Below are 18,172 nucleotides of genomic sequence, written 5' to 3' on the forward strand. Positions count from 1 at the left end.
TCCGATTATGATCAACATCCATAAAAAGCTTTGTTAGCATTTTGTTCCATGGAAAATATTACTTAAATATTGATTTATGAGAACATATATATTGTTATATTTAAACATTTATTTCTTATGTAACCATAAGATAATAAATGCTTGAATGAAAAGCATGAAACAGGAGGGTGATTTAGACAAGCTGTTTGTTGACTGTGCCTTGATCACCAGCTAAAGGTCTACTGATAGAGCTTGATCTACCTATTGGACAGCCCTGCTGCAGAGCAAGCATGTACCTGGGAACCCGCATACTTGTTGTACAGTGTACAATGTACAGTATTTTGAAGCCAAAGTCTGCCTATGGGTTCAGTGGAGATATATATATTTATATATATTTGTAGTCTGAAGGTGCACACCGTTTACAAATGAAAGTACCTGGGTGCCTGCCAATTTGGAATAAATGCAAAAGTAGAAAGTAGCGACACTCACAGGTTTTTTAAAGTTGCAAAAACAAAAAAGATGTTTATTGTGGCTCAACGTTTCGATCCCCCACAGGGATCTTTGTCAGGAGTGTACAAACAAACATTCAGACAACCCATAATTCCCCTGAATTTAAACCCACGTCCCAGGAAATGGCGCCAAGAGCTGTTGCTAGTCAACCGTCTTAGCTGTCAGTCAGCTATTGTATGTAATACACAAACTCGTGAGGTACATAGAAAGGAGAGGGAGGGAGGACAACAAGTGCGCAAAGGTGCGTAAGAAGAATAAAATGCATAATAGCAGGTGAGTATTTGGTCAGAGCAAACTACCGCTGTGCCAGAAAAAACCACACTCCTGTGCCTATACGTCCTTAGCCAATCAGAGGCACTTTCAGGCCCTTCCCGGCCAATCGGGACCGGTCCAATCAAAAGCCATTGTCTGGCCTCCTATCGCATCGTCTAGTGGAGGTGGGTGTGCGCGCCTGCCATGAGCTAATCCCATGATTTGGGCGCTCTCGTATCCCCCCAGATGTGACCCAGTCTATCTTGGTGCGTTTTGTGCCCTGCATTGGTCGCTACCAGCTGCAGGCGGTTAGTTCCTACTGTGCGCTGCTGTCGCTACCAGGCACCTTGCTCCAACTTGCGACGGCGGATCAGGAGACACAGGGAGCGGTGTCGCCTGTGGCCGCCGATAATACTTTAACTCGGGTTGCCAGATGACGGGTCCTAGGCAACGGGCGGCTATACTGAGGTTCAATGCGCTAGCGCGCACACCCACCTCCACTAGACGATGCGATAGGAGGCCAGACAATGGCTTTTGATTGGACCGGTCCCGATTGGCCGGGAAGGGCCTGAAAGTGCCTCTGATTGGCTAAGGACGTATAGGCACAGGAGTGTGGTTTTTTCTGGCACAGCGGTAGTTTGCTCTGACCAAATACTCACCTGCTATTATGCATTTTATTCTTCTTACGCACCTTTGCGCACTTGTTGTCCTCCCTCCCTCTCCTTTCTATGTACCTCACGAGTTTGTGTATTACATACAATAGCTGACTGACAGCTAAGACGGTTGACTAGCAACAGCTCTTGGCGCCATTTCCTGGGACGTGGGTTTAAATTCAGGGGAATTATGGGTTGTCTGAATGTTTGTTTGTACACTCCTGACGAAGATCCCTGTGGGGGATCGAAACGTTGAGCCACAATAAACATCTTTTTTGTTTTTGCAACTTTAAAAAACCTGTGAGTGTCGCTACTTTCTATCTATATATCTATCTATCTATCTAGCTAATTTGTTATTTTTAAATATTTTTATTTGAGATTTTTAGACATATGTATTGCGATAGTATATATCTATTCCGTGTTATACGCATGCATTCCATCCATTAGCCATCATATGCATTACATTTATAATACACTTAATTTTATCATTAGGATAAATTTGTAATCAATGTGAAGAGTTATCCCCCAAAAGCAATTAAAATCCGTTCCATTCCCTGTATTAACATTATATGCCTTTAAGTTGTACAATCAAACTCACGTTATATTTACGTCTAATTCTCAAAAAGATGATTACGTTGAATCTTTTACGTTTCTAGCCCAGATTGTTGGAGACTTGTAGTAATATACTTAAGATAAACAATTACCCTTCGGTTCTATAGGTAGAATGGTTATATTGCAAGGAGTTGTGAGGAAAGAATTTCCCCAAATCTATACGTTATCCATCGTTGCCAGACCTTTTGGACCAACTGAAGCCTGTCTGTTGCTATTCCTGTTAGCTTCTCATTAACAAATATCCAATCTATTTTATTTTTAAACATAGTAAAGTTGATGGTGGGAGATGTCCAAGATTTTGCTATCATCTGTCTCGCAGCCAGAAATATATGGTTTAACAGCTTACTCTTGAATTTTGAGACCCCCTTGGGGGGAGCCCCCAGTAAAGCCTCATGCGGGTTTTTGCGAAGATTTACTTTTAGCACAGAATAAACCAAATGATATACTCTTACCCAAAATCTTGTTACCCTTGGGCAGGTCCACCATATATGCCCCATTGTCCCTGCAGCCCCTAAAGCATTGGTCATTCGGTAACTGATACATTTTTGCCAATCTCACAGGTGTTAGGTACCAACGTATATAAAATAATTTTAATTTCATCTGACCCCAAACATGATGCACATTAATTGCCCAATTGTATGGAAAATATTTATAAATAACCACTAGATGTACATCTTTGGTACATAATGGTGTTATGCTGGTTTTACCTTGATCTGCTTCTGTCTTTACTGTGGTCTCTTGCACGATCTCTGTCCTTGTCGCGATCTCTTTCCCTGTCCCGGTCCCTGTCTCGATCTCTGTCTTTGTTTCGCTCACGATCTCGCTCTCTTTCTTTCTCCTTTTCTCTCTCCTTTTCCCTTTCACGCTCACGTTCCCTTCTCTCCCTCTCTCGTTCTCGCTCGCGATCTCTCCGTTCTTTTTCTATTTCCTGCCTCTCCTTTTCTTTTTTGCCTTTCTCCTCCTCCAATTTCTACAAAACCAATTAAATAAGAATGTTAATATCAAACACAGGGGAAATTATTAAAATAAGAAAAGACAAAAGTGTAGCAAAAACAAAAAAATCCACAAGACTAGATATCGTGCAAGAAATACATGGGTAAAAGGACCAGCAATCTCCAACCGTAACTTCTAAGGGGCTAGGCTGAATTAAAAGCAGCATTCAAATTTTAGGTAAACTAGTAGAGTTACCGGCAAACAATACAAGGCAGGGATACACAGGTGTTCAAACCCTAATGTGTGTGTGTAAAATTAAATGCCCGAAAAAGTATAGACCATATTTAAAAAAAAAAAAAAAAAATTACCCATGGGTAGGAGACTGGTATAGGCCAACAGCTGGAAGAAGATATGAAGCAGCTATTGTCGTTTAAGTAAAATTATGTTAACTGTATTGAAATATATTATGAAATGCTGCTTTGAAAATATCTGGATAATATAAAAAGGGACAGGTAAAAATCTGAGTGTGGGGGGGACAAAGCTTTACTGGCATCCTCAGGTGGTATAGTAATGTGTCATGGCAATAGTGTTTGCCTACAGCAGGGTTGGAAACAGTTAAAAACTTACAAAGCCTTGGTTTACTCTTCAAAGAATGATGTAAAATTGTGACAGTCAGGAAGGTTGGAAATCAATCGACTGAGACATGAAAAACTACAGGGATATCCACTGGATCCATTGCGATGGCAAAAATTGCACTTATATTAAAATGAAGGGGGAAAAATGTCTACGACCCAGAGTACCTTGAACACATTGGAAATAAAACATCCACAGATCATATATTCATCCTCGTTAGCAATAGTTTTGATTGAACTTACAGATGCTGTGCTAGGACATGGACCGCCAACACTGGATTAACTTTGCCTATAAGCTATGATTCTGGGAGGAAGAGCAAGTACATTGTTGGAAAACAGACAAGACCATTTTAGTCTCACATTTGCCTGAACAGCACACTTTTTACTGTATGGCATATAATGTTCTGAGATATTTAAACAAACAAATGAAACAAAAAAAGTCCCTTCAGCTCATGATTTCATAACCACTGGAATAAAAGTTAATGTAAAATGCAGCAAAATCAACAGTGCAAAACTTTAATACATTGGAGAGAAAAAAAAAACTGTAAAAGCCATCTTACCTGCCACAAGCAGCAATTCGTTGCCGAGGGGAGTTCAGGAGTGAAAGAGTAAAGTGTATGGAATGGCATTTTACAATGAAATGTTCACAGCAAAGAATGCTAGACAGCACACAGATCTCTCAGAATTGCATACACTGACAGAGTACAGAAAGAAACCAGAAAAGAAACCAAAATATTTGGAAGATATGCTATATAAAGGGTTCTAAACATGAAATATGAACTTTGTGGAAGCTTGTCCCCCAATTTTTAAACTTACCTCATTTCAAAGACTATAAAATATGTATGTGCACCGTCATAGAAAATACTTACAGCATACTACAGATACTCCGATTTGACCCAATTTAAGGGATATTAATCTTACCAAGCTGATATGCCAGCTAATCAAATAATGCTTTATTGTATACAACCCCAACCAAAAGAGAAATGTTTCTATAATCTGCATTTCCAATTTGACACTGCTAAAAGTGGGCTTTAAATATACAAGGAAGCAAATATGTAATAGCATAAAACTGCGTTTAGCAAGACGTGAATAAAACAAGAGAAAGATCAGAGGAAAGAATAGAGAGGAAATGGAGTTGTAAATAGTGAAACAGGCTTACCTTTTATTCTTCAGATACATCAGTGCTGTAAATGGACACCCCCTACAATACTGATGCCAACAACCACAAGGCGGCTGCAGTGTTATTTTAGAAAATCCTACCAAAACATGCAAAGGATTACTGTGCTCATCTGTCCAGATCGCCTCAATTCAGACTGGACCCTACCCCACCATCACTTCTAGTTCATAGGTCAGCAAAAGCACAGCTCTATTCTTAATATGGTTCATGGGAATGTAGCAGAGGAAACTTAAGTTAGACACCCATTTAAGGTGGGTTGTGGAGTATTGCCCAATCCTTCCTCCCTTACTTGAGTAGGCAGGAGACAAATTATTATCAGGTACTTTTGTGGTACACAATTAAGTCATAGTGGCCTTGTTTATAGGGAAGATTTTGTAGGTCAAGTTTTGTAAATTCACACATGGAACCTTTTTTTTGGAATAGTTTTTGTTCTTTCAGAAAGAAATAAAGGCAGTAACTAGTCCATGCAGAGGAATTGCATGTGTGCTCTCTTACAACGCACTATGGGTACTTCAAACTGTAAATTAAGTTTGTTTCATTGCTCCTGTGGGCTACAGCAATAGGAAACCAGATACTGGCAGACAGACTGGGTGCATTCTAAGCAGCCAGACCAGCCTACAGAAAACCTGCACAATGAAGCCCTTTCAACATTCTTACTTTTTAGCAGTCAGCGTTTAACAGTGTTTAAGTGGGCAGCACTTCTGCCTTACAGCACAGGGGTCCTGAATAAATTATGGCCCAAGCACTATCTGCAAGGAGTGTCTATGTCACCCCGATGTGGGTTTCTTCACACTCCAAAAACATACAGGTTAATTGGCTCCTAATACAGTTTAACCTAGAGTGTGAGTGTTTGTGTGAGAGAGTGTGTGAGAATGTGATAGGGACTTTTAGCTGGCCATAGATGCAAACAAAGTCGTACGTAATGAAGGTTCGTAGTTTTCAGGCCATGTGTGGATCGTCCTGACATTTTTGATGACATGGAGATCGTGGTTTAGTCAATCGGACAGGTCAGAAGATTTCTGTCGGCCGACGATAATATCTCTGCAGGTAGTGTCTATCTGACTGTCACTACTATTTGTCTGACATAACTTTCGTACGATTGCGGTCTTTGAATTAATGGTCAGAACATAGTCTGATTTGTTCTTTGTGCTACTTTATTTAATCTAAATGGTTAGTGGTAGGTCGGTAGATTGCAATGAACGATCGTCTGTCAGATAAAATCTGCACGTCTATGGCCAGCTTTAGTTTGTAAGATCCACTAGGGCAGGGACTGAAGTGAATTATGTATAATGTCTGTAACGCACTACATAAAACCTGTAGTTGCTATATAATTAACACTACCTATATAAAACTCTAAATGCTTACAGTAATCTCTGTACGTTCTGAATTGCTAAGGGTGAATCACAATTTCAGCAGCTTAAATGGAAGAATGGCAGATGGATTTGTTTTACCAACTCCCAAAACATATTACAGGACAATTATTCCTTTAATCAATTTTCCAACAAAACAGACTACTTTCCATCATAAGTGGCTGTGATGTAGTAAATGGGTTTACAACAACTTTTGCAATATGCAAACTTGAAACTATGAAGCACACTGGTTGCATTCCCCCAAAAACACACCTTTTTATGCTACTAATAAAAGCTCTCAAAAATTGTTCCAAACAATGTTTGCACTGTAAGAATGTACTTAGTATGTAGGAAACTAGAACCAAATGGATTTGGTTTTCTACAGTCTACCATTTATGAGCCAGTTTTAATCCAACCTCTCTTAACCTGTGGGTAACACCAGAAATTGAAGTACAACCAGTGCAAAAAAACAACTAGCCTTTGCGTCAACTTGAATCTATTAAAGGGCATAGCTAAACCTAGTATGAAAATTTGCTTTTCTGTCCCCAGAAGAGAGTAGACTATTTAAATTTCAAGCCAGTTGCCCCTTTGCATATCTTTAGAGGGGGTATCCAAAAATATAATAAAAAAACAGAAGCTCATACTTACATTGCATTCCATGTTACTTTCCAAGCTGTGAGTTTCATCTTGCATTAGTCACCATATGATCTCTATCATAATGGTGGGGTTCAATGAATAGATTAGCTTTGAAGGGAATTTACAATTCGTCCATGCATCTTAACTGTGGCATGTGTGGAACACCCTTATCTACTTTCACTTTACAAACAGCACTTGTATGTGCAAATTATGGAAAACTTTACTCTTAACGACTGCTGAACAGCTAAGAGCAGTCTGTAATAAGCCTGTTGTAAATATATGTATACATGAAATCTTGGTAAATATTAAAAAAATACATGTAAGCACCTAGACCTTCGCATAATATATTAGGTTAATTTTTGAACATAATTTTCTGATTTAAGAAAATTTGCCAGCTTGAATTGTGATTCGCTCATAAGGAGCACTGACAGAGCAAAGGTCGATGCAAAGGTTTTCATCTCACTTCTTGTGTGAAATCTCTTATGTATGGGAATGTTGTTTATGCTACAACTATGTGGCTTTTGACTCTGCAAAAAGCTTGATTTATCTTCTATGAGGAAAAAAGTTTAAACACAAAATTATTACCTTGTGCGTATCTCTGAATTTACTGATTTCACGGGATATTAAGTCTCTCTTGTCTTCCTCCATTTCTATTGCATTTATATCCTCCTGCAGTTGCACACTGCTCTGATATAAAATAAACCAAACAATCCATTAGATGGCAATAATAATGCAATGAAAGCCTAATTCAATTGGGGAGTGTCACTGAAGAAGTTTTTCCCCCCTGAATTAGTGCTCCTTTGTGGAAGCACATTTCTCTCCCCAGGAGTGCCTTGTAAAGAATTTGACTTGTATATGTGCAGTACAGCAAAATTAGAAATGTTTTCCCTATTGCACTCTGATAAAGATGCCTGGAAGACACAGGAATATGACCACACAGTGCTTGTTTAGACAGTTTCCCAGGCAGGTTCAGTGTGCTTCCAAAATAGATCACTAACCTCGGGAACCGAACTTAGTCATTTAACTCATTTGGGGTACGCACCTCACATCCAGTAAATTAGGTTTCGTTACTTTAAACAGATTTTTTCCCTATTGAAGAGTAAGCAGAGATTCCAAAATAACGTTGCAGTGGAAGCATGTCATAAGAGTGTAACTTTAAGAGTATTCCTTCCTCCCATCCAAACTGAGCATGCTCACGCCCAGGGCAAGGAGGTTTCAGCGAGGGCAGTCTGATACAGAAGCCCATGTGTACGCAATAGAAGGAAAGAAATGTAGAGTTTTGTTTGACAGGGGACTCCGAGCAGCACTACTTTGAGGGTTTACTGGTATATTTAGGTGGACTTTTCAGATAAGGCTTACTTAGTTTTAACCTTTCCTTCTCCTTTAATGGCAATATAACAATATAATAAAGTAAAGAAGAAAAGCAGCCTTTACTAGTTTACACGAAATTCACCTCACTGAGAGGGGTAGGTATGAATTACTTATATCAATTGTTTAATAAAAGAAAAGAGTAAAAACCCCCACACTCTCCAACAATATTTAGTGATTAAATTGATTGCCTTATACCATTTATTGCATTGTATATTAAACATTCATTACTTGTGTCTTTAATTTCTATGTGTCAATATTCAATGAATCAATTAACGTGATAAAGTGTCAGTGCTATAATATCGCGAATTTTCATTGATTGCTTATTTTAAGGCAGTCTGAGACTGCAATTACCATAGCACCAGCACTTTATAATTTAAAATCAATTTTAATTATTGTTGGATTTAGAATTAATTGTTTATAGAACCAGTATCAGTGCTTTCCTAATTGACAACTCTGGGAGTTCTAGGCAGTCTGAGACTGCAACCTGGTTGGAATTATATTGACTACTTGATCAACTTGAGGGTGGGTGCTGCACAGTTTAGTAATTGATTAAACCTGTAAGGATATTCAATTGAGTGTGTATTAGAGGCAGTCTGAGACTGCACCAATTTTAGCACCAGCACTTTATAATTTATTCATTTATTAATATACTAAAGTATTGAAGGTTTCAGAATAATTTTTCTATCAAACCAGCACTAGCACTTAATAAATCTACACGCCAGGATATTTTAAGCAGTCTGAGGCTGTAACCTGGTAGGGATTAGCACTTTATAGCTATTTTCTTAGCAACTGAAAGGTGGATGTTGTACATTTCATTAAGTGATTGAGTTCTAATTGGTTAATAATTAATTTATTTAGTAGCAAGCAACTCACCTGCAAAATATACACTTCATCACGTTAATTGATTCATTGAATATTGACACAAGTAATGAGTGTTTAATATACAATGCAATAAATGGTATAAGGCAATCAATTTAATCACTAACTAAATATTGTTGGAGAGTGTGGGGGTTTTTACTTTCTTTTCTTCTATTAAACAATGTAACAATATATGTGCTCTTGCATATGATTAGTATATTAGTTTCCACACTTCTCCATAAGGAACATTTTAATGCTAACACTACTGTCCACATACAATGTACAGGTCTGCTATGAACAAAGGTAAATGCACTTTCCACACTAAAAGCAGTATACTATTAATAGTTAAAATAAAATGGAAATTCAGTTCTTGAAAGAACCAGGCTGCTTGTGCTGCATCTGACAATGGCTACCTTAGGCTAGGTCTCACTTTTCTTTTCCAAGCAATAGGAAGAATAAAGGTGGGTTCATGTTACTTGAAGCAGCAAGAAGCGCATTCACGTTTTAACCAGGCCCGGATTTCGGGGTTGGGCTCTCCTAGGCCGATGGGTGCTAGCGCCCAGCGCTCCTCGTCAGTGTAACCCCTTCTTGTGCATAAGTGTGCATCGGAGCACTGGGGATTACGTGTACAGGAGTATGGAGTATGTGCCCCCAGTGCTCCTTAGGTTGCAGCTAAAGACTTGCCGCCCTAGGCCCAGGCCTTTGTGGCGTCGCTACAAATCCGGCCCACATTTTAAAATTATTTGGACCTTGCTAATAAAATACAAAGAACTTCACTTACAGTCATCTCTTCCTTTTTATCTTTCTTTTTCTTCCTGGGGTGTGAATCAGAGTCCTGTGACTGAGCATTCAGTTCACTAGAATACTCCTTAATCAGAACTTCAATTGAACCTTTCATAATCCCATCCCGTCTCTTTGTGTCCTCGTCCACATCATCCTCATCCTCTGTTGCAGATTCAGGCTTCGCACTCTACAACCAAAGCAAGAGGAGACATGAGCAAGGTGGTCATTCTACACAATTTCATTAAAAATTAACCTTTGTAATTAATGCGCCCACTTATTCCTTTTCGGCTATTTTGTGTGCACATCTTAAACTTGTGTGCCCATTTTTCAAAACAATGTGTGCAGGTCAGAATGAACGCAAAATGCTGTGTTTTCGCACAAAATTCTGTGCACTGTTGTGTTGTGGTCACGCACAGCTTAGAAGGAACATTGTTTTTAACAAGTTCCCAACTATTTGTTATCTGCCTTTTTCCAGAGCATAAACTAAGATGAATATTTACTTTAGGTCACACCCTTTAAATGTGATTTCATGCATCTCTAACACTGGAAATATTTCTGTATTTGGTAGTGATCTCACAGATGCAGATTTCCAACTAAAAGTCCTTCCTAGCTCGTAGCTTTGAGCGAAGGCATGGAGAGGGAGATATTATGAATACAATTTCTATTGAATAATGCAGCTCATCCTGCATGAACTGACCCAGGCAATGCTGGATAAAATCAAGACCAGACACTTACCCCATTGGAAGCCCTTTTAGTTGCTTTCCACTCGTCTAGCTGAGCTTTGGTCTTGGCATCAACCTTTACAAGCAGCTTTTTCTCCCCAATCTGTAGATCATGGAGAAGCCGTAGAGCTCGCAGAGTAGATTCAGGCTCCTTGTACTCACAAAATCCAAAGGCTGCATGACAAAAATAAGCACATTAAACATTTAAGTGGATGCTAAAATAGTGCTTTCTTGTAAGTGCATGATCTAAACCAATCACATGACAGGGGGTGTTGCATAAAAGAAAAAGACAAATCTAGAGAGATGATGGCACAAGTCCACTTAGGATTCAAGTTTTACTGGCCAAGGCAAACAATTCATATTGTTAAAGGGGTCCTGTCACCCTAAGAAATAATTCAAAATGCTATGTTATGTTAATCAAGCAAAATAAACATTACTTATCCTATATATATTATTTAAATCTTGTTCTTCAGTCTGGGCATTCACAACCACAGCAAGCAGGCAGGTGCCATTTAGTAAACAGTGCTATTAAGACAAGCTTTGCATTATCCCAAATTCTTGTTTATGAGCCAGAATGTGGGACCTGATGCCCATGCCCTGGTTACAAAATTATAATGAAAGAGGGGGAATGTGAGGAGTGCAGCGACATCTAGGAAGTGCAGAATGGAAAGTGAAAGTAATTGCCTGCCACGCCTCTATGCCAAAGGCATAGAAGAGGGGAAGGCGATAAATGATTGACAGCTGAAATGTTTAAATGCATTTATAACTGGTATGGATGTTCTAATAAATAAAAGAATTGGAGTTTCATGTTCACTTTGGAAAGGACCCATTATACTGATTTTTATGTCTGCGTGACAGGTCATCTTTTAAACAAACTGGAAATAAGGAAAGCAGTCTTCCAGAGACTATGCCGGACTGTACATATTCCTTTCAAATTAAAGGGATAATTTACCCATAACCCTGTATGTTAGTATTATCCTTAGCAACTTTTCAGTTGGTTTTAATTTTTTTTTTTTTATTTAAGATGTTTTAAAACGAACTTTTAGTATGATGTAGAGAGATTGAGGCAATTTGATTCATTTTTTATTATTTGTGTTTTTTGAGTTAGCTTTTTATTTATCAGTTATTCAGTTTGTAATTTCAGCAATTCAGTTGCTAGGGTCCAAATTACCCATGCAATGTCAGTAAGAGAAGGCATGAATATAAAGACGAGTAATAAAAAGTAGCAATAATAATTTTTTTAGCCTTATATTTGTTTTGACCCCTACTTGAAAGCTGAAGGGGTCATAGAAGGCAAAAAAAAAAAAATTAAAGCCAATTGAAAAACTGTTTATAAGTAGCCTTTCTATAACATACTAAAAGTTAACAAAAGTGAATAACCCCTTTAATCATTTTTTTTTTTATTGTGTGCTTTCCCAGTTTGCCTCTTTCGAGCTTTTAAATAGGGGTCACTGACTCAACATAAAATCTATTGCCTCAAGTTATTCAAGTGTTATTTTTTAGCACATCTTTGTATTCATCACCTTGTATCCATGTTCCAGTCTCTCATTTAAGCTATTGCCTGCTTAGTAGGGTAAATTGGAGAAATATAAAGGTCAACTTGCAAGTTGCCTTATAACGTAACTGTCCACATCTAACACATACAGTATGTATTATGTAAATAGCCATGATCACTTTGCAAACAACTTCTCTAACCTTTCAATACATTTAAGCCAGATTTGTAACTGCTTTCTCTTTAAGTAAATTGTGTAATATGAACAACGACAGCCCTTAGAAATGCCAGCTTTTATCATTTTCCATTGCTATGCTGTGATTGAAATAATTAAACACTACCATCATAATATGCTACTTAAAGTAATTGTTTAGGGGAAAATAAAAACTGGGTAAATAGTATGTGATAAATAAAAATGTTTTCAATACAAGAGTTAATAGAAGGACTCTAGAGAGGAGACCATTAGACGGAGGTTTGGGGCTTCCCAACCTGAGAAAATATTATGTGGCCTCTCAGCTGGCTCACATCCCCACGGTTCACCTCCAGCCTCTGCCTCCTCTTTGGGTTGACTTAGAAAATATACTGTTACTCCCCCACTCGGCGGAAGCCTTGTTTTGGGTACCCCCTTCTAAGCGCCCACCCATACCCAGTTACACGTTACAACATACCCTTGCGGTCTGGGATCAAAATGCGACCCTATACAACCTGATTTCCCCCCATACACCGGCAGCTCCTATTGTTCGCAACCCCATTTTTCCCCCAGGGCTACAGGCCTCCTCTTTCAATTGGTGGACCTCACACCGGTTTCTTAGGAGCCATAATCTCCTCACAGTTAGAGGTCCCCTTACAATGGCATATTTGAAAGAAAACTATGACATCCCAAACTCTGAAACTTTTAGGGCAGCCCAAATTCTACACTGGGTTAATCAACATTGGCTTCGGAAGGTCCCTGAAGCACCTACACAAACTTACTTTGAGAGATGGTGCACCAATAATTCTGTCACTCTCAAAGCGGTTTCTCTTCTCTACCGTAATATGATTTCTCCAGCCAGCCTCACGGACTTAAACTACATTAAGATGTGGCATAAGGAACTAAACTTAGTCCTCCCAGAAGAAGACTGGGTGAATGCCTGGGACAATCTAAAACACAGTTCCAGGAACACCATAATATCAGAAGCAGGCTACAAAGTCCTCTTTAGATGGTATTTGACTCCAGTGAGGCTGGCTAGAATTTACAGAAATACATCTGATAATTGCTTCAGAGGCTGCTCGTCCTCGGGTACCATGTTCCACATTTGGTGGTCTTGCCCTAGGGTGACCAGATTCTGGACTCGGGTCTATAATATGATTTTTTCTGTTTTGCAACTCAACTTAATCAAGTCCCCTTCTGAAGCCCTCCTATGTGTTCCCCCTAATGGAGTTCCATCTTTGCAGCTCAAATTGCTAAACCACATTTTCCTTGCTGCTAGACAAACCATCGCTAGGTCATGGAAGTCACCCAGCATTGACTTTGCTATATTTAAAGGGAAAATGGACTGGATTTTCATTAATGAGAGACTTACAAGTTTAGCCACTGAACATTACTCTAAGGTTATGAAAATTTGGCAGCCCTGGATATCCTACAGGTTTGGTGACGCCACTCCCTGGAGTGTAACGACCCTTTAATATGTACGACATGGTCCTGAGAATGTGATATGTGTATTCCACTATTTCAACCCCCTTATACTCATTAACCAGGGGGCACTGGTACCACCCTGAGATTCATCCCCCCCCCCTTTTTTTTTTTCCTTTTCCCCGTTACCCGATACAGTAGCCTGTTTGGCTATAACTTAAATACTTCCCAAGTTAGTTGAATGACTCCCCAGTGTGTTTATGTATTGCTCACAGGAGATCCTGCCTCTGGTTTCTATATTAACTGTACGATGTAAACTACTAAGAAGTGAATTGATACCCCAAATACTGCTGAGTCGTACAGTCAAGATACTTGTATTAGATCTCTGCTCATTGCTCATTGCTTATTGCTCGCTCTGTACTGGAAATATTATGGTGTGATCAATAACATGTTCTCCTGTGAAATGTTACTTTAAACTGAAGTTTATTCTTTGACAACTTTATAAATAAAAATATTTAAAAAAAAAAAAATGTTTTCAATATAGCTAGTTAGCCAAAAATATAATGTATAAAGGCTGGAGTGACTAGATATCTAACGTAACAGAACACTACTTCCTGCTTTTCATCACTCTTGGTTTACAAGGCAGTAACCAATCAGTGGCTTGAGGGGGGAGTCATATGGGTTATAACTGTTACTTTTGAATCTGAGCTGCATGCTGAGGATCAATTGCAAACTCACTGAATAGTTATGTCCCATGTGGCCCCCCTTCAAGTCGCTGACTAACTCAAAGTTAGAGAGCCGAAAAGCAGGAAGTAGTGTTCTGTTATGATAGACATCCAGTCACTGCAGCCTTTATACATTACATTTTTGGCTAACTATATTAGAAACATTTTTTATTTTGCACAGCCTATTTACTCAGTTTTTATATGTACACTGAACTGTTCCTTTAAGTGAATTTCCTTTTTATTAAAGGGATACTGTCATGGGGAAAAAAAATTTTTTTCAAAATGAATCAGTTAATAGTGCTGCTCCACTGAGATCCATTTCTCAAAAGAGCAAACAGATTTTTTTATATTCAATTTTGAAATTTGACATGGGGCTAGACAAACTGTCAATTTCCCAGCTGCCCCAAGTCATGTGACTTGTGCTCTGATAAACTTCAATCACTATTTACTGCTGTACTGCAAGTTGGAGTGATATCACCCCCTCCCTTCCCCCCCCCAGGAGCCAAACAAAAAAACAATAGGAAGGTAACCAGATAACAGCTCCCTAACACAAGATAACAGCTGCCTGGTAGATCGAAGAACAACACTCAATAGTAAAAACCCATGTCTCACTGAGACACATTCAGTTACATTGAGAAGGAAAAACAGCAGCCTGCCAGAAAGCATTTCTCTCCTAAAGTGCAGGCACAAGTCACATGACCAGGGGCAGCTGGGAAATTGACAAAATGTCTAGCCCCATGTCAGATTTCAAAATTGAATATATATAAATCTGTTTGCTCTTTTGAGAAATGGATTTCAGTGCAAAATTCTGCTGCTGCAGCACTATTAACTGATTCATTTTGGAAATTTTTTTTTTCCCATGACAGTATCCCTTTAAGGTCTTTATGAAAGTGGGACGAAATGCATGAGCCAACATGCAAGATAAGAGTATGTACTGATGATGTAGGATGGTTCACCTTTAAGTTACTTTTAGTATGTTATAGAATGGACAATTCTAAGCAACTTTTCAGTTGGTTTTCATTGTTTATTTATTTTTATTTTTTTTTACAGTTTTGGAATTGCGGTTTTCTAATGACTCATTCCAGATTTCAAATGGGTGTCACTGACCCCATCTAAAAAACCAAACAGTGTAAGGCAACAAATGTATTGTTACTTTTTATTATTCATCTTTCTATTCAGGACCTCTCCTATTCATATTCTCAGTCTCTCATTCAAATCAATGCATTGATGCTATGGTTACCGTATTTGGAGCTAGCTGCTGAATATAAAGCTAAATAACTCAAAAACCACAAATAAAAACCAAATGCAAATTGTCTCGGACTATCACTCTACATGTTAATTTAAAAGTGAACAACCCCTTTAATAAAATCTGGTCTTCAAACACACTGTATGAGAATTAATCAGCCCACTACATGTAATAAAGTTGGACAGCACTGCTATGAACAATGGAAAGCAAGCGTTTTGAGCCAGAGCAAAAAGTGACCACTAGCAGCATATTTCACAGTATACACTGTTTACACTGCAGGAAGTGTTTATTGAACCCCAGCATGACATGAAGAAAAAAGTGGCTATTGAAAACTAACTTTTGGCCCAACAGAATAATATGCAGGATTAAAGTTATCTATTCAATATCAACAGTTATTACTGGATAATGCTGCATATTAAAAATAGCAACTACTGCAGTAATGACTGCACCATGCATAATGACTGAACTATGCATGCCACAGCTATTATTGTACAAATATATAAAATAATGATTACAAACTATATTTTCTTTCTTTATGTTCTGATTATAAATGTGGTGAATTTTGAAACATCTCGTTTCAGCAGAAGGAAAAAATTGCAACAGCCTGCCTCAACATCAAAGGTTTAACATGCAGCTAGGTATGGTCTTTTGAGTTTTATAGACAAACATCATGTCTGTTTATTGAACAAGTAAAAATACAACACCCAATAGCAGGGCTTAAAATTATTAATCATTGATACTAACCTTGAAGCTTCCCAGATGCACCTTGCACTCTCTTCCAGCTTAAAACTAAGCCACATTTCTATTAAAGTAACGACAAAGTTAAAAAAAATATAATGTGACCTCATAGCTAAACAGAAACTATGAATTTTAAAAATTACACACAAAACATTATATGTTTCCCAATCTGCCTGATTGCAAACATGGCATCAGCACACTTAAGCCACAAAGCATCCAAAACTGCCCTTGCCATCTCCCATTGGAAATACTTGCACTTTTCTAATGACGAGGAGAGCCAATAGTGGTTTAAAGGAACAGTTCAGTATAAAAACTGGGTAAATAGTAAGGCTGGGCAAAATAAAAAATGTTTTCAATATAGTTAGACAAAAATGTAATGTATATGGGCTGGAGCGACTGGATGTCTAACATAATAGCCAGGACACTACTTCCTGCTTTGCAGCTCTCTTGGTTTCCAGGCAGCCGTAACAGACACAGTTAAGGGGCAGCTATCCAGGAGGGAATACTCTGTGGGGGAAGGGGTTGGCTAGCATTCTCCAATTTACCAAGTGCGTGATGCACAGCATATTTAAAGTCACGTATAAAAGACACTAGGTGTCGATTTGCTTATCTATTATCTAGGAAAGGATTCAATGCGGGCGAAGGGGATGGTGGTGGATTGGAGCCTGAGATGGTTAAGGATTTGAGCTCCTAAGCCATTTAATCATTACCGATAAATGGTCAATTAGTTTCCCTGCTACTAACCCTGTCTTTAATTGCTGATTTCTGGACAACCTTTTATTTTAATTTGATTGTTAAAAATTATGTTTCAATTTTCTATAGGAGACTTTGGCTGAAACAGATGGGAGAGTGCAGAAATATGGTTCAGTTCTTTTTCTCTCCTTTTCACATTGAATTGCCTACTTGACCCTGCACACCATTTACTGTTCTCAATTACTGATGGGAGGTGCTCCCCAACACTATTTACCAAGTTTTTTTTTTTTTACGCTGAACTGTACCTTTAAAGAAGGTCTAAACCACCCTATTCTTTTTTTTCCTATCTCTGTTCTCCTCTTCCATTTCTCAAGTCACCCCTAATTTTTTCTTTTTATTTAGTTTTCCTTCACGCAACCTTTTTCATCCCACTTTTCAGATTATTATTTTACTTCTTTACTCTATCCTTCATTTCTCTTAAACTTTTCACTACTTTATCTTCATTTCTGCATTGCATTTCCCTTTCCTTTTTAAAAGCAATTTTCTTTTTTCCCCTCACCATTATTCAACTTTCAGCTTCTTTTCCATTTCTCACCTTTTCCATTTGTTAACTTTTGCACCCACGGTTTCCTCTTTTGTTTGCAATCTACTTCTCTTTCAGTTACCTTTATATTTGTATTCAAGTCTCCCCAAATTAGTTTACATTTTTCTCCCCCTCTATTTACCTATTCCCACTATATTTTGCACCCACCTTCACCTATTATGTTTGAGTGATGCTCAAACTTTTACCATTTATGAAAGTTTCTCTTTAAGCTACATTTCTCCAGCATATTGCAAAGCCCCCTAACAAAGAAATACACAGTGCTGGCAAACTGGAAAATGATGGGAAAGGTGGGCCAGTCTTTCACAGTATGCCACCAGTGTATTTATTGTGGAGGGAATGGAATCGGCACTTGCAAAGTGAAAAAAAATTTGAAAGGAGACTGTGGCCCTAGTGTGTGCATTAAAAATTTAGCAAACTAAGAAGCATTTTTTTCAGGACACTGTTGGTACACATAAGTTAGATTAGCAAAGTATCATCACAAAATACATTAAATACATTCAATTCCCTTGGAATCAAATATACAACAGTATGTCATAAAAATCATTATGTGGAGTGTCTGTACATAGGCATAAAACAGAATTACATAACGCCACAA

At 38.3% G+C, this 18,172-nt stretch overlaps 1 protein-coding gene across 2 annotated transcripts in view; it reads right to left on the reverse strand.

Annotated features, from left to right (window-relative positions):
* The window catches only part of rbm25.L (RNA binding motif protein 25 L homeolog), a 51,909-nt gene that overhangs the window by 25,690 nt on the left and 8,047 nt on the right, over positions 1–18,172 (reverse strand). For both annotated transcript variants that reach the window (XM_018231072.2, XM_018231073.2), the window contains exons 5-9: positions 16,287–16,344; positions 10,481–10,641; positions 9,744–9,932; positions 7,319–7,420; positions 2,714–2,976 (exon numbers count right to left, since the gene is read on the reverse strand). In XM_018231072.2, coding sequence (XP_018086561.1) covers positions 2,714–2,976; positions 7,319–7,420; positions 9,744–9,932; positions 10,481–10,641; positions 16,287–16,344 — 773 coding nt within the window. The remainder of the gene's footprint in view (positions 1–2,713; positions 2,977–7,318; positions 7,421–9,743; positions 9,933–10,480; positions 10,642–16,286; positions 16,345–18,172) is intronic.

The sequence above is a fragment of the Xenopus laevis genome, chromosome 8L (genome assembly GCF_017654675.1).
Source record: "Xenopus laevis strain J_2021 chromosome 8L, Xenopus_laevis_v10.1, whole genome shotgun sequence".
Lineage (NCBI taxonomy): Eukaryota > Metazoa > Chordata > Amphibia > Anura > Pipidae > Xenopus > Xenopus laevis.